Source organism: Vespa mandarinia, chromosome 1, assembly GCF_050613455.1.
Source record: "Vespa mandarinia isolate Hongniang chromosome 1, ASM5061345v1, whole genome shotgun sequence".
In the NCBI taxonomy this organism is placed as follows: Eukaryota; Metazoa; Arthropoda; class Insecta; order Hymenoptera; family Vespidae; genus Vespa; species Vespa mandarinia.
The window spans coordinates 4,354,827-4,377,101 of NC_140810.1; the positions used below are offsets into that span (position 1 = coordinate 4,354,827).

Genomic DNA, 22,275 nt, shown 5'->3' on the forward strand with positions numbered 1-22,275 from the left:
TTTTTCATCGATAATAAATTATTTATCGTATATGGTATGATATTAATGCAATCAGTTCGTTAATGACAATATTTAAATATTAAGAGCACATCTAATTCGTCTTACTATCGAATAAGTAGAAATGCATTAGTATGTTACATATTATTTTTAAATAAGTTTTGGGAGGATACGTAATTTTCGATATACGATCGATCTGAAACAGTTTCTTTTTATTACTATGCGCAGTTGTTGCTCGAGCGACCTTGTGTAATATGAAACAAAAGACGATGGATGCAATGACTGTCGTCCATTACGAACACGATACATACAGCTTCCTCGTTTCTTCATTTTCACAAAAATATTAATTGATAAAAGAAGAAGCACTAGGGAACCAATTAAATAGGTGAATAATATACAAAGTGTGAAGCGATTATTGCAATGATCGCTGTTTTTTCCTGGAGCATAATATCAAGGTATGTTTTTTTGGGTTAGGCTAGATATAGAATGTAAAAAAAAAAAAAAAAAAAAAGAAAAAAAAAAAAAAAGAAAAAAGTCAAAATTAATTTTATCTTACGCAGTAACAGAGAATATGTGAGAAGTGTACAAAGAGTATCATGTTGATTATTTAATTTCTTTTTCTCATTACTATCATTTATACTGTTTCATATGTATGTATAGCGTTTGTATATAAGAATTTGTGTTCATAAAAATTCCAATTCGTAACTTTGATATAAAATGAGAAATTTTTTAATGATGTTATTACCTTATTATCTTATTTTATGAACGAGTTTAGAAAAATTTTTCGTAAAAACAACAATGTTACAAATCCCAATCATATTTCTCGATATTCTTTTACTCTCGACGTTCCTTGAATTTTAATTCTTTTATAAATATAGATCCTACCGAAATAACAACGATGTTAAAATATGAAGGTCGTCTTGTATATCTTGCCAATCGAAATTAAAAATTTATTGTACTTCCATGATGATTGGCCAACATTCAAAAAACATCCATGCCGTGTTTCATAATTGGCCCTAAATCTCGTGTACTGATAGAAAAATACATAGTTAATGCTACTCTATAAAATCGAATAAAATAAATCGAGGAACATTGACGACAAATATAAATTTTTAATATCTATCGTTGGTCGATATAATGCTCGCTAACAAAAGCAAAAAAAAAAGAATGAAAGAAAAAAAAATTGGGGAAACGATTCGTTGCGTCGCGTTCCATTTATTACAAGATCCGCCTGGTGGTGTACGTAATAAGGTCTAGAAAATTGGCAGGAGGTCCAAACGATATACATATAAATGCGTTAGTAGAATTTTAGGCGGGATGGTTTTCATCGGGTTTACCCCCTCTATATGTTTCATGGAGAATTGCCGCAAGACGGCGCGCGATTGGTCGCACGCATGCGTTAGTAGCATTGATGGTATCACGTGTGGTAGAGTGGGGAGATATAGATGGTAGCAGTTAGTAGGACCGCGTGCCGCAAGAGGGTGTTGTAGGAGCAAGCGAGGAAGCGAGAAAGAGGTAGGTCAGGGCTGGGCTCAGTGTAGGCTCGGTGCGTTCACGTACGCGCGTTGCTTTACATTGTCTTTTGAGCGTCCGCGCGTGCTGCATCATTTCATTCCGAGTGTCTTTTTGGAGCTATTTTATATTATTTTTCTCTCTTCTTTTCCTTCTCTTTCACTCTTAATCTCTCTCAGCTTCTTTCTTTCTTTTCTTTCTCTCTCTTTCTCTCTCTCTCTCTCTCTCTCTCTCTCTCTCTCTCTCTCTGTCTCTCTCTCTCTCTCTTTCTCCCTCCATCCTTCTCTCTTCCGTTTCCGTGCTATCTCTATTCAACGTAACGTTTACGACCGTGGTGCGCGGGGACGACGAGAGTGCGTGGAGAAGAAAACGCGGTAGTTATACTTATAAAATTCGCGTGAACCGATAATTTTTCGACGCGTGTTTCTACAATGGTGAAAGGCGCTTACATAATTGTACGCGAGCGCTAAGTTGTATTCTCTTGGAAATACGCGTGTGCGTGATACAAGTGAGCGTGCGCTGCTTTGGACGGATCGTCTACCACTATCCACCACTGTTTCGTGCTTCTTTGCGAGTGGCGAAACCTTTAGCATCTTACTCGCTCTTCTCCTTCGCTCCCTCTATCGTTTCAACGGTGCTCCATTTTCGTGGTATGTATATCTCTCTCTCTTTCTCTTTCTCTCTCTTTCTTTCTTTCTCTCTCTCTCTCTTTCTTTCTCTCTCTTTCTCTTTCTTTCTTTCTCTCTCTCTCTCTCTCTCTCTCTCTCTCTTTTACACACAAGACACACATTCACTTTGTTCCCTCTTCCTCTATGCGTCACAATCCCGCGCTCTTCTTCCCTTCTTTCATCCCCCTTCATTGCCCTTTCCCCCTCTTTCTCTTTCCATCCTCCTGACAGCTTGGTCGATTCACGAATTCGCCGGGCCATTCGCTTTTCCCGGGGTTCATCGGAATAAGGGCAAAGAATTATATTGTAAACAATTCTTCTTTCAATTATAACCTATAAAATCATAACAGCACGACGCTTATTTTAAACGTATAAGAATTTGTTCGGTGATTCGTATACGTCGGTAAAGCGCCCCTCGATAAGCTTCCGTTTTCTCGGACTTGTCCCTTTCCTTCCTGTTTTCTTTCATAATGAAAATTTATACGTTACAAATTTTTAATAAGTCAAACGCACGAGCGCGAGCAAACTTCATAAATATTACGAGTGAGTTTGTCTTAGTTCATTCAACAATATAGTTCGGAATAGTTAACGTTACACGAGAGCATTGTTGTTAAATAATATCGATTCGATAATAGTTACGCTTCATAAGACTCCACAAACTATGTTAACCGTGCTTCTTCTTCGTGCTTGAATTATAACCGTTCCAAGCCCTTTCTGAGGATTGCAGAATAGTAATTTCTTTATTTTATCATTTAATAATTATAAGTTATATAAGTTATATGAAAAATATGATCAAACTTTATAAAAGTTATAAAGGGTTTATTTACGAGACAATTTAGTTCATTTTTATTATCAATAATGGAAGTTTTAACTTATCTCTGTATGTACATACTTTACAAGGAACGTGCAATATATTTTGGGCTTCTTTTTTCATTTATGCCAGTTAATTCTGTTTGGTCCTTACTTGCCTTTGTTTTTTGTTTCTTGTACACAGGTCTGCCATCATACATATGCACATTTATTTTCTATTTATTTTAAATTACTTAAGAAAGTGAAAACATTCAAGGGCACAGACCGATCGACGATCATGGCATTGCACGGGGAAGACGTAGTAATGAATTTGTTTATATTTTTTGTATTTGCCGACCCCGTCGATGGTTTCACTGGGCTAAATCAGTCGGAGTACACAGCAATCCCAACCAGGAAATTTGGAATTGGTAGTGTTGCTCTGACAGTGACGTCTGAACCAAGTCCTAAACCAAGGTGAAGATTTTGGACAGTATAACAAAATGACCGATCAGCTAGAACAGCAGCAGCAGCAGCAGCAGCAGCAGCAGCAGCAACAATCGCAACAGCAGACCAAAGGCAATGATGAGCCGCGGACAAATTTGATTATCAACTATCTTCCACAAAGTATGACGGAGAAGGATCTCTACAGCTTATTTGTGACGATAGGACCTGTTGAATCATGTCGTGTCATGAAAGATTACAAAGTATGTCAAGTAGTTATACATTTGCATAAATCATTCTCAAAGTGTTAAACTTTAATATAAATATTTGATTTTTTACTCTTATAGACCGGATACAGCTATGGTTTTGGCTTTGTAAATTATACAAAGGCTGAAGATGCTATTACTGCTATAAATACATTAAATGGTCTTCAAGTACAAAATAAGCGGTTAAAGGTATCCTTTGCACGTCCTTCTGGAGAAGAGATAAAAGAAACAAATCTCTATGTGACTAATTTACCAAGGTATGTTTCAAATGCACAAGTTATATTTCAATTAGTTTCAAGTAGTAATAATAGTTATTGGATTGTAAAAAAAGATACGAACTTGTTCTTAGTTTAATATTTTTTAATTTTTTTTCTCACAGAAATATAACAGAAAGTCAGATCGATGATATATTTAGCAAATTTGGGAATATAGTGCAAAAAAATATTTTGAAGGATAAATTGACTGGCTTACCAAGAGGTGTAGCCTTTGTAAGGTGAGTTAATAAGTTAATACATGAAAATTATATACTATAAATTATAACATTAATATATACTATCTACCATGACTTAACTTATTGGAAAAAATCTGTTTATGCAATATAAGTCAACTTTTATAATGCATATGTGAATTTGATAATATAGAAAATTGGATCTTATTCAAGAGTAACAGCTGTTTGAAATGAGACTAATTGTATCATTATGCAACCTAAGTTCGTACATAATACACATTTATTTACTATACATAAGATATTTTCTGCCAAAGTATTTTTATACGATTTTTGGCTTGACCACTATAATTTCAATTTTATGTCTTTACGATTGACCTAGTTAACTGTTGAGATACATATAACTGAAAATTCAGGTTGTATAGAATAGCTTTGTTGTTGAAAATAGTATCAAAAGTATGTCACTAACTGAATATAGACTGAATATAGAATACCATTAATGATTTCCTTACATAAGAGAAATTACTAAGAAGTTCATTAGCTAATATATTTTTTATGAAAGTTATTTACATAGAAGATTTTAAAGATATTTGTAAATTCCACTGGAAATTTAATTGAATTTAAGCAAATAAAATGAATTTTATTGATGATATGATTCTGTTTTCAAAGATTTGACAAACGTGAAGAAGCACAAGAAGCAATTGCACAGCTTCATGGTACAATTCCAGAAGGTGGTTCAGAAAGACTCAGTGTAAAGATCGCGGAAGAACATGGAAAACAGAAAGCAGCATATTATGCAGGTTGGCAGGCTGGATATAATCAAAGTCGAGGTAAGTAGTTGAAAATTAATTTATATTATATTTATATGCCTTAGTTTTAGTATTATTCTGACAGTAGAAATACTAAATAATAAATATAATCGCGAAATGTAATATTATACGAATTAATGGAGAAAAATACGGAGTAATTGTAGTAATATTTTTATTGTCAGAGGTGCTTTGCATTGCGCTTGACACTTTTTCTGATTAATGAAGCATGAATGACTGCATCATATAGTATAACTATGGGAAAAGCAATTCCTATCCTCTTGGTGTGGTTCAGTTATTTCATAATATAAATATATTGATATTTCTTACATATTGTAAGACTTTCATAGGTTGTTGCATTTAATATCTTACATACTTTTCAAATATGAATGTATATAACCCATTTTTTATTAACATTCATTAATTACTATTTTTTGATCATTATTACTATTTTGTGTATTACTTTCGTACTATTAAAGTGTCTTAAGCCACCTTTTAACTATCTTCTAAACCAAAATTCTATCTAATTTACAAAATAAAAGTAAAATTGCTTCTTACTAGATCGATAATTAAGTATTTAAGATTTTTTGCAAATCCTATCTTTATACATACATATATATATATATACGTACATATATATATATACTTACACACACATATATATATATATATATATATATATATATATATATGCACATATATTAGCATACAATTTTATATGTGTGCATTACTGTAGATACAATATCTAATACTTTAATGTTTTGCCAGATAAGATGGCTGCCTGTAGATCAGACTTCAACGATTTATCGCACTAGTCCCTTTTACATGGAAAAGTGTTCTTTATAATTCTATCATGCGCAATATACTGCAGCAATTTTTGCCATAGCCGAAATTTTATTCGGGTATTTTTCTATCAGTTTCTAATAATAGTGTGCATGATTTAGTGTGAAATATGTTTCCTATAAGTGTTTATTATGCACTATAAAAAAAGTATGTTTCTCTCTCATCAGTAATATAAAAGAAAAGAAAAAAAAACAGACAATAGTGTTGTGGATTAAATATCTTGTGTGTGATATAATGAAGACATAATTATTTTCTAAGTGATTATTACAATGTTAGTACGATTCCGTTCTATAGAATATTGTTAATAATTTTATCTTTGAAGAAATTATTCCTTATTATGATTTAAGTAATTTCGTCACAATTACATTTTATGTTAAACATAATGTTAAATTGTCTCGATGAAGGAACATAGATTTAGTTCTATTTATATTATATCTTAATTCTTTTCATATATATACACATATATATATGAAATATATATACATATATATAAATATATATATATAATTTCTTTTGTATTACAATTTATGTTCAAATACCCATACATTATTTTTGTTATCAAATTCCAAACGGTCAAAGTACACTTTTGTTATAAATATAATAGTTAATACAATTTTGTATATTTATTAAACCCATTCCTATTAATCTTAAGTGCGCATTGCGTGCGTATGATATTTGAACAAACGTTATATATCGGAAAAATTGCGCGAAAAAAAACACAAAAAAGAGTGAGTTTGAAATATTAAAAATAATTATATACGATAGTATATATGAAATTTATTATAATTTAATTATCATAAACAAATGTATCTATATCAATACTGTCACTCGTGATAGTTTTATTTAATACATATAATTCTATAATTAGAAATATATCAGTCTACCAAATTGCCTGCTATTTATTTGTAATATGCATATGCTAATTTATGATAATTGGGCTGTGACTGCATCGGTGAGAAGCCCGCTTGATTATAATTCTAAGTGCATGGCTGTGTCTTGTATCGAACAATTAAGGTCTTTGAATCATTCGAGTAAAAAATATTCATTTAATGTTTCATTTTTATTTCTATGCTTACCAATCTACAAAGGAGAGCGCCTATATCCAACCAGGAATAAATATCAGCGCTATGACCACTATCTTTATCAAAGATTATAAACGTGTTTAATTTTGTTGAAATCTTCTCATATATATGCTTCATTATTACTTGCAGTTGTTATTGCGAATTTTTATGGAATTTAAAATATAAAAAGAAATATTAATTGTTTGTAACGTTTTATGAAACCGGTAAAAGTGATTTCTAAATATTCATATATATATATATAATATATATATATATATATATATATATATATATATATATATATATATACATATATACATAGAAAAAGGAAAAAAAAAACAAAAAATATTGATAACTTAAGTGTTGCTCTTATTCCAGATGAACTGAAATTATATACACAATATTATTTATCTATAATAAATTGTTAATTTTTAAACTTCAACTATAATAAATATTGATATAGGAATTGCATTAAAGAAAAAAAAAAAAAAAAAAAAGAAAAAAAAAGAAAAAAAAAATAAAAATAAAAATAAAAATAAATAAATAAAATAAAATAAAAAAAAAATAAAAATAAAAATAAAAAGTAAAAAAAAAATAAATAAAATAAAAAAGATACAAAAAACATTTAATCAAACTTTAGAAAATTATTAGTTGCTGAAATAGTCGCGCGCGCGAGACAATTTAATACAAGTATTGAAGTTTAATGAAACAGTAAAAAAAAATTGCACTTGCACAAATGATAACTTATAAGTTAACACAATTTTATCGGCAATTATATTTTTGTCACATCGTTCTGTAAGTTAATAGATAATATCATCTTTATATATATATATATATATATATATATATATATATATATATATAATATTTTTGTTTTTTTTTTTTTTTTTTTTCAAGCTTTTGCTAATCGCACAACCCAGCAGACGCTCATAAAATTCGACATAATGCGAATGCCATATATATAATAATTTTCAAAGTTCATGATTAAACTGTAATTGCGATTGAACGACACAGCATGCTCTTCAAATATGCACAACATGTATTAATGAAAGAAAGAAAGAAGCAGACAAACAACCAAAAAATCCAGAAATATTATTGTGAATGCCGTTATTAACAATCGTGCTATTTTTTTTTGTTTTTTCATTTCCTTGATTTGTATTGCACATATATATAAATGTATAACAGTCTGAGACAGCCTCTCGCAATTCTTACTTTTATGACATTATACTACATTTAAACAAAAACAAAAAGATAAAAAGAAAAGAAAGAAGAAAAAAATATGGAATATGCGTTATCATTTAAAAATATAAGATTTGAAAAGATCATATGAACAGATCTATAGATCTTTCGAGACATATAGATTACAAATGCACAAATTACAACATCTATACACGATCAGCTGTTTTTGATATGAAAGAATGCAATTTAATATACCAATTAATCTCAACGATGTTATTCGATAAACTTATGTAACGTCTATGTAACAGTGTCATCGTAGTGCGATCAATCAAATTGCGAAAACTTTCGCTAATAATAATAATAATAATAATAATAATAATAATAATAATAATAATAATAATAATAATATAATAATAATAATAATAATAATAATAATAATAATAATAATAACAACAATAGAGACCTTTTTGGAAGATCTTCTTCTTACACTACTAGTCGTTCCAAACATTTTAACGAACACCATGTTTCTAAGTATAAATGTTGTACGGTTTATCGTTACGATCCACGATTCCAATGTTATGAGATTATTATAGTTAGAAGTATGATTAAATTTGCATCTAAAATGTCTGTGTATGTGCGTGCGTGCGTGCGTGCGTGCGTGCGTGCGTGCGTGCGTGCGTGCGTGCGTGCGTGTGTGTGTATTATATATATATATATATATATATTATATAATATATATATATATATATTATATATATATATACACAAAATATATTTAACACTTTCTCCTCTAATAATAACCAATTTTAACGTGATCTATTTACCGAGAAGATATTGGACAATGATTCAACGATTCGTCTTTTGCGAAATTCCACGAATCTCACCGTAATTAAAAGATATATTACGTATATATGTAATGTATGTATATCTTGCGAGATATTAAAGCTATCGTCGGATGTACTTTATTGGATGAATAATCACTAAACGATGTGCGTGCATGTGTGTATGTTTATGTGTGTACGTATGTACGTGTACGTTAGAACAGTTTATCATAAAACTCAGGATATTAATGATAGAACATTTTTCCTTTTAATGTTTTCTTTTTTTTTTCCACATATTCCACCATTAAAGTAGTATCCAAATGCGAGATTCGTTGTTAATGAAATTGAAAAGAGAAAAGAAAAACAAAAAACAAAAAAAAAGAAAGAAAAAAGATGAATAGATAGCAGTTATTTTTCTGTCGATTGTTTTAAAAAAAAAGGATATTAATCACTCGCATTTTTCTTGTTACTGATTATTGTCCTATTAATCGATATATTTAACGACCGATCGAATTATTAAAGCTTGGGTTCGCAATAAGTGAATCACGAGTCTAAGAAAAAATATATGTACGTATGTGTATCTTATTCGACTTTGACAATCGTCCATTTTTTTACTTGAAATTAGAAATACATATATTCGGTATTGCTCGTGATAGTAATATATATCATCTTTTAGATATCGGCTGATCGAGAGATAAAGAGACAGACAGACAGAGAGAGAGAGAGAGAGAGAGAGAGAGAGAGAGAGAGAGAGAGAGAGAGAGAGAGAGAGAGAGAGAGAGAGAAAGAGAGAGAGAGAGAGAGAGAGAGAGAGAGAGAGAGAGAGAGAGAGAGAGAGAGAGAGAGAGAGAGAGAGATACGTTGAAAATCTCACGATGCATCGTGTTGTTTTCAATGTAATACGATCCAATTTATTCAGACGGAGATCATTATACAGATTGAATTGTGTAACGTTATCACGCGTTGTTGGAAAACAGAAAATTGATTGCACATACATAAATATTTTTATAAGTTAGTAATTCTCAACATGGAATACTCTGTAAAATTTTGTGGAGTACGCTGTGAAAGTATACGTACATTAAATACAAAATTTAATGTCTATCGTACATATATGTTTTATTTCATTCCTATTGTTATACTATAATTATAGTCTTATTTATATGTACAAATGGTATGCCAGTTACATACATATTTCCAGGTAATAAAAGGTTGAGAATCACTGCGATAGATTATTCTTTTCTTTTCGAATGAACGTAATTTATGAATAAGTCCAAATAAAAATAAGTTGTATATGTGCGATGAAAGTAATATAAGTCATATTGTATAGTTCACTCTGTATAAATGATCAAAATTATTGGATCATAAGAGATAGGGGGGGGGGGAAGGAAAGGGGGGAGAGAGAGAGAGAGAGAGAGAGAGAGAGAGAGAGAGAGAGAGAGAGAGAGAGAGAGAGAGAAAGAAAGAGCCGAAGCTTTTAGGAATTTAATATTGCGAATGCCCTGGTATTTGACGCACTTCCATAATTCGATTGTGTGCGATTTGTAATTACATTTATTAAGATCTTTGTAATATGTAATATATGTACACGTGTACACGTGATTTCTTTCTTCTTACTTTTGATCGTTTTTCTACGTTTATTATTATTATTGTTGTTGTTATCGCATAAGGCGAAGCTTGAAATTTTACGTCGTCGGCTACATCCGCAGGAAAAGAGAAAAGAAGCAGACGAATCGATCGACGAAGGCACGATAGTCTAACGAAGATAAATTTTTCGTTATCGATCTTATATAGACCAAGTTATCTTAAGGGACATACATGTGTCACTAAACTATTTAACGTGGTATATCTTGAGTATTCATGAGTCGCATTTTCATATATTATATGTGTGTATGTGTGTATACGTGTATATATATATATATATGCACGTAAATCAAAATTTTCTAAATGGATCAGAAGTTCTTAAGTGATTTTTAAAAAATCAATAACTCTTTTTCAAGACTTTTTGAGCTTGTAATTAGTCTTGTAATTTTACAAGCTAAGCTTGTAGTTTTACGATCTGAACAAAAAATTAGCCTAAAATGTCTAGAAAAGAAGTAATTGATTTTCAAAATCACTTAAGAATTTTTGCTCCACCTAAGAACTTTTAACCAGACTGGTGTATATATATATATATATAAATATATATATATATATATATATATATATATATATATATATATATATGCACATTATCCTTTTGTAAATTAAAATGATGGATTTTTAATTGAAATAAGTTTCTTTGAATAATAACATAAGTACGATACATTTTATTAAACTGTCGTGGAAAAAAATGTCTCAGTTTCTTACTTGAAAGAAAGATATATTTATGTTTAAATAAAAATGCGACACGCGAATTCGTACGATGTAACGGTAAACGGATGCTTTGTAAATAAGTTAATGGAAGTTACAGTTAGAGAGGATTCTAATTTTAAAGAGTTTTAAGTAGTAATTTGTAAGGTTTTTAAATGGGCTAATGGAGCTCGAGTGAAAATGATTATATTATCGAAGTCCGGTAGTGCTAACGATGGCTGTGATAAGAATAAGGATTAAAAAAAAAATAAAAAAAATAAAAAAGGGACTGTCGATAAAATGCACACTTGTAAATTAAGAACTTGGTTTAAAGTTGAATTTTGTTTAGATGCTCAATGTACGTTATGTATTTAATGCGTACGTAATTATTTACATACTTATGTATGTAAGTTTCGTTTACTTAGTGTTTTAATCTATTACATTTATATGGATACGATACGGTTTGATTTAAGATGATATGCGATGAAGAAGAACATAATTTTAATAACGTGCTGTTATTGCAAGAAAAAAGAAACAAATAACCAAAAAAAAAAAAAAAATGACAAATAGATGAACGCGTCTATAAAAATGCCTGCGACATTCTCAATAATATATTCAACATATTTTTCTCTTCTCTTCTCGCGTAACTCGATTATAAAAGATGAATGCTCTCTGCAAATCGATTTCGATTAGTAAAAATCTAGCGACTTGTGGTCATACGAGCGTAGCCTTACACACTAATTACACTCTGTTAAAAATAATTAATGAAAAAAAGAAAAAAAAGAGAAGAAAAGAAAAAGAAAAAACATTACGTATAACAAATAAACGTACACGCGACATATGATAATTGATATTATGGCAAAAGCGAATGTGTGTATATTATATATTATTATACGTATATACATATGTGTGTACGTGTATATACACAGTTAGTTAAACCGTATGTTGTGCGAATATTCCAATAGAAAATTCGTTGAATTATCGGAAGAAGAAAAGAAAAAAGAAAAAAGAAAAAAAAAAAAAAAGAAAAGAAAATGAATTGTATCGCATTTTGTACTGACGATTTTTCATTATCTTTTAATCGTTATTTGTGTCGTCTATGTATGTACTTAGTTACAATGCTTTTCGAACCCCATTAATCATCGCCACGATTTTTCTATAAACGATCTTCCTCTTACAAGCCAGAGACACGAAACCGATTTTTAAATCAGTATATTTTGATGTATATTATATAAGCTTTTTAATATACTTATTTTTTTTTTCTATTCATATGAATGTTTAAGAAAGTTACACATGTTTAAGAAAGCAAGTAAGCTATACGTTTGCACGATGTTCGTCGATATACAAATTATAGTCTGTCTATTTATCTATCTATCTATCATCTATCTATCTATCTATCTATCTATCTATCTATCTATCTATCTATCTATCTATCTATCTATCTGTCTGTCTATTTATCCATCCATCTATCTATCTATCTATCTATCTATCTATCTATCTGTCTATCTAGTTATCTATTGGATTGATAAATTTGCAAGGAAATAGAAAAACGGAAAAAATCGTCAATACAAAAATAATATACCTCGGATAAAATCGGCGCGCGAATTACGGGACGCGTCACTTCGTTCTTGAAATTCTCCTGTATAAGTATTATCTTATACCTTTCTTAATCCTTGTTGCTACAGTCACGAAGATTTTACGTGGATCTGTAGTCGCTCTCGTTAAATTTGATTAAAACATTAGAAAGAAAAATAATGGGACTTGTGCTTTATTATAACAAGACCACCTCCATCCCAATTTTATTTTCGATGCTTTTTAATGGATTACGAATAAGAAGGTCAAAGTGACGTAGGAAAGTGGATAGGAATTACTGAAATACATAAGTGTATTACATAAGGAAGCAAATCGATTAGATTTTCATACAAGGATGATATAGACGAGGAGGATAGGATGCATTGCATATAGAGATTGTTATTATCTCATTGTGCGTACTTTTCTTGATTATAAATAAGAGATTTAAATAAAACAAAAAATCTATCTTTCAGGAATCATCCACATTTTTAAATGTGAAAGATAAAATTTCGCACGCGTTCGCCTTTTTCTCTGTTATAATCCTTGTACATAGTACACATATATACACTCATGTATATATACATATGTTTCAATATGTATATAAACACACACACACACACACACATATATATATATATGTATATATGTATATATGTATATATGTATATATGTATATATGTATATATATATGTATATGTATATGTATATATATATATATATATATATGTATATGTATATGTATATATATTAGACGTAATGTAGAGCAAAAATTAGACGTAAGCCTTCTCGATAGCCAAGCGATCGTAGGAAGAAGGGAAGAAAACTGTCCCCCTCTTCCGTGCTCGGTCTCTGGTGTATGTAGGGTCATTGCATGTAAAATCGATCACTTTTTAGAGCAATGAGGAAGTAATGGAATTTTTGTTCGAAATCAAAATACGTTATTAACGAAAGTATGTATACGGTATATCTACATACATACATACATAGATAAATAATACATGTATTTAAAATGATTTTGAAACAAATGTTTTCGAAATACCGTTGCGTTGCAGTGCTTCGATTTTTGAAATGAAGAAGAATAAAATAACAAAAACAAAAAACAAAATAAGAAAGAAAATTATTGGAAAAGTTAACGTCAGAGACGAATAAAGTGAGCGATTTCACGTGGAGTGAGCCTGGAGAAGAGAGAGGAGGTGCGTTAACGAAGATTGGATGGTCTTTCAGGGGGAGGAAGCAGCGGCGGCAGCAGCGCAGGTGGAGGTGGTGGTGTAAGCGGGAGCCTCAGTAGCAGCGCGGGTGGAAGAGGACGAGGTGGCATCGGTGGACCGCCAGGAATCGGAATGGGTATTGGAGGTGGAGGAGGTGGCGGGCCAGGAATGCTTGGCAGAGTAGCCGGAGGGGGCTTTGGTCCACGCGGTGCTCATCATGGTGGCTTCATCGGAGGTGGAGGAGGACCTGGAGCAATGAGGATGGAGAAGCTACATCCGCATCGTTTCAATCCCATCGGTATGGGTGGTGGATACGTTCAGTCACACTTTTGGTGACCATCGAGGAACAAGAACGCGACGACGACGACGACGGCGACGACGACGGCGGCGATGACAGAGATGGCTGAGATGGCTATGCCATCCGCTTCAAGCATGACTGTCACTACGTCACTCTCTTTATCTCGCGCAGGACACCCTAACGAGGATCGATCTTCGTAAACTGCCGACGCGATACGAACTTTGTCATCTCGAGCGATCGTCGAGTACTCTCGAGGCTTTTTTTATCTTCCCTTTCTCATTCATTTTTTTGTCGTCTTCTTCGTGTTCTTATTCTTCTTCTTTTGCTTTGTCTTTCTGTCTTTCTGCCTTTCTTTTTTCTTTTTTCTTTTTTCTTTTTTCTTTTTTCTTTTTTATTCTGTCAATGTCCAGAAACTATTAACTATTGCGCTACAAAGACACTAGTGCTTTTTCAAGCGCTTAATTTCTGGATCTATTTTCTTTCTCGTTTCTATTCTCTCTTTCTCTCTCTCTCTCTCTCTCTCTCTCTCTCTCTCTCTCTCTCTCTCTCTCTCACGTACACACACAACAGATATACACACACACACACAGAGTCCTCCATTCCTCGATAACTTAACGATCGCTCGAACATCCATTCCGCATGATCGGGGAATAATTGCGAGACGTAATTTGCGATGCATTGGATACGTTCCAAACTGTGTCAGTGCCCGCGTTAAATGTAGATAAGAAAAAAAAAACAACAAAAAGAAAAAGTAGGTGTTAAAATCCCGTTGCATAGCCCGTGCCGTGGTGTTTTAAAATGCACGTGTCCGCATTCGGGCTAAACTCGTTAAGTAAAAACTATAAAAAGAAAAGAGTTCTATATACATGTTGTATATTTCATTTTAATGGTTCTGACTTTAAACTTTATCGGATGTTTCAATTTTAAGAAAAGTTTTATCGGAGTCAGCTTCAAGCGCAGAACGGTATTCCCTGATTCTATGCAACGTTGGATATCGATGGTATTTGCGATAAGGAAATCGAACCTATGATATAATGAAAATGCGGCCAACGCGAAAGACACGCGTTATTATTATTATTATTATTATTATTATTATTATTATTATTATTATTATTAATTATTAATAATATTATTATTATTATTATTATTATTATTATTATTATTATTATTATTATTATTATTATTATTGGGAAAGGAAACTCGATGTAAGATATTTTATATTCTTATCGGTTTAATGTCACTACATATACAGGTATATAAGACATATTACTTAACCTTATAAAATAACTTGCATCGAATCAACTTTCCTCGTTTCCGTTCGTATTAAATGAGCGCGCAGTAGTAAATGTGTTTTAACAGAATAACAAAATTATGCGTGAGGTATAGAAGAGGACGCGAGTGAAGGATTTACTTCAATATATAGAATGTTATTAATCTTATGACTCGTTTGCCGCGATTACGTGATACTTTTACCAAATTTTAATCACGTTTTAATATTAATGATAATCACTTATTTTAGCTATTCGTTCGAATTGGTTATTTTTAAATAATAACAAAGCGAAAGGGGGAAAAAAAGAAGAAGAAGAAGAAGATAGACAAAAACCGTGTAAGAAAAATAGGGATGTGAAAGTTTTAGACATAGATCATAGAGTTTCATCTATTACGTTCGATGTTGTTGTTATTTTTTTTTTCTTTTTTTTTCTCCTTATTTTATTTCTTTTCTTTTTTTTTTTTTTTTAAATTGTAACCGAGAAACAGCAAAATTCTAATAAATTACTAAGTTTTTAGTTGATACCACCACTTATGCGATGTTTCAAATTATTTTTATTTGTTTTTTTTTTTTTTTTTTTTTTTTTTTTTTTATTGTTATTATTATTATTATTATTATTATTATTATTATTATTATTATTATTATTATTACGCCTGAAAATTATTCACTAACGGACTGTGACATAAAAGTACAAAACTTCAATATTTACCATCGTTATCCTCGTGCACCGCGATACATGTAAATATTGGGAAAAACGTATTAATTGCGATATCTTATAGAAAATGAGACTGACTTTTTATATAGAGACAAATTTTACGCTAGTGTTCTGCGACGTATCGAAGTCACGTTTACGGTACCTTTGCTAACTGTAACGGACAGATTGCTCTTGTCTCTCTCTTCAATTTCGTTCAATAAATTTTAAGATCACTTTAATGCTAGGAAGATGATAATATAAAGGAAGGTTGTGCACTCTTTTAAGCATCGGAGATATTCGTTTAACAGGGTAGAAGAAGTTCAATAAACGTTTCATCATTGTAAAGAACATGATTAATAGACGTTTACATTACATTTAATTACGATTTAGCATAATAATTTAACGGAAGCTATAGTATATTTAATATCTCGTTCGATATATCACAAAAATACATATACACACACATACACGCACACATACATACATACACAGACAGACAGATAGACATGCGCGCGCGTACACACACAACACACACGCACGCACACATACTTAATAACTTTCTAAACATTATTTATTGTCGTTGGTAATCGTTCAAGATAATATATAACGTCCACGTTTATATAGGACGTATCAATATATTTCATTATAATCAAGAATTGCGAGAAGTCTAGGAATAATTATACAAAGTCAAGTTAGTTCTCACAATTTTATGATATTTCATTATTATAATACCACATTAGAGGCACGTGCATGGATCGGAGTTCTTTTACGGGACGTTTTTAAAACGGTTTTGTTCCTTTGATAGAAACATAACATAGCGCGGTTTACGAGAAAATAGTCGAGAATTTTATCGTTGGGTTCGCGTAGAAGTTCACGTGTTCGAAAGTCGTCTTACCTCATTTTTATTTTCACAAAACCGGAGTTAACGAAGCGTCGAAGCTGCTTCACATGTATGATTATAAAAGACAAGAAAAAAAAAAGACAAAAAACCAAAAACAACAAAAAAAAAGAAACAGTTCAATATCAAATCGGTGTGCAACGTTATCAAGCTTCTCTTTACAATTTCTTGCACAAGGAAGAACGTCTACTAACAGAGCCAATATGAAGATATGAACAAGGTATTTCAATAGTTTGTGACTTCGCACGAATGGATGTACCAAAAATTTTAATAAATACTATGATTCTACTAAAGATCGTTCCCAAAACCCTTCTAATTCTAATATGAAAAGTGTAGAAAATCAAAGGAGAACAAGGGAACTAGAATTATGCGAGTGAAATTATGATCAGGAAAAAGATGTATGGGCAGATAAAGTGTGTATGAAACGAGGCGAGAAGATACGAAATATTTATACATTTTATTTTTATCATTTCTTTCTTTTTCTCTCTTTCTCTCTTTCTCTCTTTCACACATACACACACATATACACAAATTAACACGATTAACAAATAAATTAAAAATCACAGAAACATAACATATATATATATATATATATATATATATATATATATATATATATATATCATGAACTAAAAGTCGGTCGATATTTTATCCATCGATGAGGTTCTCCGGATACGATGTTGCCCTTCAAAAGGCAGCTAGCATTTTAATAAAGCCAAGTGCCCGTTGACGAGCTGCAGCGTAACCGATCAAACAGCTTCCTTGTGCGTCGAAAGAATTCGCTAAAATTGTGTTAAGAATTGTGAGAGAAAGGAAAAAATTTATTATGTTCTACGTATACATGCATATACAATGATATTAAGAGAGACAGACAAAGAGAAAGAGAGAGAGAGAGAATTAAGATTTAAAAAATGGATCAAATGATACAGAGACATATATCATCAAGAATTATTCTACATACTTTCCTTAGAAGAATATCCAAAATAATTGTAACTACATCACACTCGAAGAAAGGGATATACAAAACTTTTGTATTTATTTGTGAACGATACAGCGAGATATATGGAACACACACGTGACCCAAGAAGAAATTCGAACGAGAATCAATGGAACAATCGCGTGAACTTCATCACATGCATAAAAAGAAGAAGTACATATTTAAAAAAAAAAAATAATAAAGAAAATTAAAGAAAAAGGAAGAAAAAAATGTAGTGTAAAAAAAAGAAGGAAAACGCGCGTTGTGGACGGTACAAAACGCACTCGTTGATTGAAGATTTCTGAGTTAGTACGGGAAACTTTATAAACGGCATAATCTCTCCACCCACAGGATGCTGCGGCCTAAAGATTAGCCGCGAGGACGGCAAACTCGTCGAGGAGGAAACAGGAAGGGGCGGATAGCTACCATGAACCAACCAAGATACCATTATACTTTCGGCATATGGGTTTAGCTATACACTAAAAATGTACCAAGGATTATGGATAAAAGAGGCTAAAAGTGTGTGTGTCTTTCTTCGATATCATCAAGGACGCTACACTTTCCGCTTATTATTTAATCACTTACATTATGAATTAACAGGACATTTTTAGAATTATCTCTTTCAGGGAGAATCTCCTTTAATACATTGTTGAACGGTTTATATGAGTATATATTTGTCTTTGCACATGCATGCATTTTATGTAATTATTAAAGTATAAAATTGTGTTATAGTTATTATTATAGTATTGTTTATTGTCTTGGATAGTGTTTGTAATTAATTTTGATATTGCCGCAATTTTGCTGAATTTTTAATATTTCAATTAATAATGATATTATTTTTAATTATGAACGTGGCTAAAGTGAAACGCATTATTTTTCTTTTTTATTTTTTTTTGCATATGATAAGCCGATCAACAATGTATTAATAATACAAAAATATTATTATTTTATATCTAGATAAGAACAATAATAATATACTAACTTTGTTTGGTTTGTTTGTTTAGTATTTTTTTTTTTTTTTTTTTTTTTTTTTTTTTTTTTAATTTCAATTTTCCGAAATCTCGTGCGATCAGAAAAATATTAATAATATGCTTTATCGTAATTTTGATTATCGAAAGGAATGACAATCGGTGGTTTTAAACTATTTTTTGCGATTTATATGTATATATATATATATCTTTTTTCTTTTGAAATATTTTTTGCGGCAACAACACGATAGTAATTTTAGGATAAAAGAGAGAGTCCAACTTATTCGGCTTGACCATAGACAGAAAATTTGGCTAAATCTTTCCTCGTATGCACTAACACAGATACCAATATACATACACATAACATATATACATGCATAATACATTCATCAAATATTTATATATATATATATATATATATATATATATATATATATATATACTGCATATACGTACAAAGGTGACCATACAATCGGTATTTTGTTAAAAATTGAATCGAAGCTTTATCGGGAAGCTTTTCGGCTTATGAACGCGGACGCGGAAAGTGGAGATTAAATCGTCGCTTCTACTTGAGTACTCCACAACGTCTTGACACGTTTACGAAGAATTTTTCTCCGGTTCGTTAGTCGCGATCATTCTCTCTCTATCTATCTGTCTATCTATCTATCTATCTATCTATCTATCTATCTATCTATCTCTTTCTCTTTTTCACTCTAACACATATTTTTTTGGGTTGCTTGACCTGACACAATTTTTTTTATCCTCATTTTTTCCTCTTCTCTTTCTCTCTCTTTCTCTCTCTTTCTCTTTTTCTCTCTCTATTTATCTGTGTATCTATCTCCGTCCTTTTCTTTCAGCCAAACCCCAACGTTCTTCATTCTCAACCAACATGGATACCTCGGGACGACGAGCTGTGAAATAAACGCGCATCTGTCGCACGTATGTTTTGTATTAAAAGACTCAAGAGGAGAAGCTGGTCTGTCACTATGGGGATACAATGGGTCGAGGTAAGAAAAGGCCACACCGATTCGCTCAACTTTCTCGGATCTCCTCTCTACACACATCTTCGAGGGATATGGTTTACGATAAAACTTTTGTTATGTCATGAATGATTTAAAAACAAAAAAAAAATAACAAAAAAAAGAAAAAAAAGAAAAAAAATCCAAAACAAAAAAAACAAAAAAAAAAAAAAAAACTAAAAGAAAACAACAAAAATGATCGTCTTAGGTAAATTTGAATTTCTATTATATAAACATTTAACAATGATTTCATCGTAAACTTTACTACGTGAGATACATATTATCGAAGATATACTAGAATTTAAGACTACAATGATAAGAGAAAAGTTCATTCTTTCTTTTTTTTTTTCTTTTTCTTTTTTTTTCTTCTTTTTTTTCTTTTTTTGTTTCCATGAATTTTCCTATTTCGATACATGTAAGTCGTTTCGAATAAGAGTGAAATTAGCATATCGATATTTTATATATATATATGTATTAGTATATTAATGTTAACATCTCCATTAACAGTGATCGATCATTCAAATATTTTTAAATAAGATAAAAAATTGCGTTTCTTTAGTCGTTCGACTATAGTGTAATTCTTTTTCTTTTTTCTTTCTTTTTTTTTTTTTTTGTTTCTTTTTAAAACACCGACACAAACGTTATAGGTTTGTAAAAATACACATATACACACAGACAGTGAAGTGTATTTAATATACTTTGTATATCGAACAATATTGTCTACGAAATTGTCTCTAAATTCTAAAAGAATATATATATATATATATAAAATATATATATATATATATATATATATATATATATATATATTATATGGGTTTTGTTCAAACTATAATTTACTGCGTAAGAATGTAAATCTTTCTCCCAATGAAAGAAAATGATCTCTCGTAAAATGTCTACATTCCTCGTGTGCATGATTAAACATTTATCGTATCGCCCTTCGACGTAAGAGTTTCGTAAGCAAGAAATTCCTTACCGCCTTAATTTCAAATACCCTTCTCTTATTCGCAAGACCACCTGGTACATATATACATACACATATATGCATACATACAAACGTTTTCGTAGAACCCGATAAGTAAAGTCTCCAGCTGCTTTAGGGTCACGAATAAATGAATCATAATGAAAAACTCCGACGTGTGTGTACCGCACAGCGATCGAGATAGACGATTAGAAGACCTCTTTTTCGAATGCTTAAAAAAAAATCGTACGTAGCTCTTCACAAAAAGAAAATTTTTCTGTCGACAAAAAAAAATATCGAAACGGAAATCGAATTAATTTAATATCAAAGTTTAATGTGATCTAAATGATCTTTTCTCTTTTTCCTTTTTTCTTTTTTGTTTTCTGTTTTTTCTGTTTTTATTTTTTGAGGGGGGGAATTTTCATATTTTTTCTTTTTTTTCTTTTCTTTTCTTGCTAACGGAGTTTATTTTACTGCATTAAAGAAATTTTTAGTAGATACGTGTATTCGATAAAGGAATGCTTTATCTATCAACGAAAACTTACCAAGCTTCTTCCTCTCCACAAAAAGAAACCACTTCCTCTATAAAACATAAATCTCCTATCGTTACAACTATCGTGTTCTCTATATTCTATATCTTCGATAGTAACCAACGGAAGTCATTAAGTGATTTCTAAAATATACTTCCTCTTATTGTACTTAAACTTTTGATTTTTTGTTTACAAATTCACTAAGCAAACTCTTTTTCCTAACTTTTTGACTTTTTCCTTTCTTACGTATTTACGAATATTAAATCAGTTGTTATTACTATCAATTTCTACAAGATAAAATGTATAACATGGTGTAATCAACTATCGAATTATCTTTCTCCCTCTCCTTCCCTCTCTCTCTCTCTCTCTCTCTCTCTCTCTCTCTCTCTCTCTCTCTCTCTCTCTGACTTTCTCACTCTCTCTCTCTCTCTGACTTTCTCACTCTCTCTCTCTCTCTCTCTCTCTCTCTCTCTCTCTCTCTCTCTCTCTCTCTCTCTCTCTCTCTCTCTGTCTCTCTCTCTCTCTCTCTCTCTCTCTCTCTCTCTCTCTCTCTCTCTCTCTCTCTCTCTCTCTCTCTCTGACTTTCTCACTCTCTCTCTCTCTCTCTCTCTCTCTCTCTCTCTCTCTCTCTCTCTCTCTCTCTCTCTCTCTCTCTCTCTCTCTCTCTCTCTCTCTCTCTCTCTCTCTCTAAGTAATATAAAAGAAAAGAAATTTTCAAAATTAAT

General features: G+C 31.1%; 1 protein-coding gene across 5 annotated transcripts; it reads left to right on the forward strand.

Moving 5' to 3' along the window:
- Positions 1-256: 256 nt before the first annotated feature.
- On the forward strand, positions 257-20,833 carry LOC118444967 (sex-lethal homolog). Of its 5 annotated transcripts, none has more exons than XM_035873803.2 (7): positions 257-452; positions 3,355-3,670; positions 3,755-3,930; positions 4,053-4,166; positions 4,788-4,948; positions 13,953-14,234; positions 19,898-20,833. In XM_035873803.2, exons 2-7 carry the CDS (start codon positions 3,467-3,469, stop codon positions 19,960-19,962), a joined length of 1,002 nt encoding a protein of 333 aa, XP_035729696.1. In that variant the 5' UTR covers positions 257-452; positions 3,355-3,466; the 3' UTR covers positions 19,963-20,833. The 5 variants fall into 5 exon arrangements, with proteins under 5 accessions (XP_035729696.1, XP_035729693.1, XP_035729697.1 ...); XM_035873800.2 differs by lacking the exon at positions 257-452 and adding an exon at positions 1,530-2,159 and having other exon boundaries at positions 19,898-20,832; XM_035873804.2 differs by lacking the exon at positions 257-452 and adding an exon at positions 2,289-2,483.
- The last annotated feature ends 1,442 nt before the right edge of the window (positions 20,834-22,275 follow it).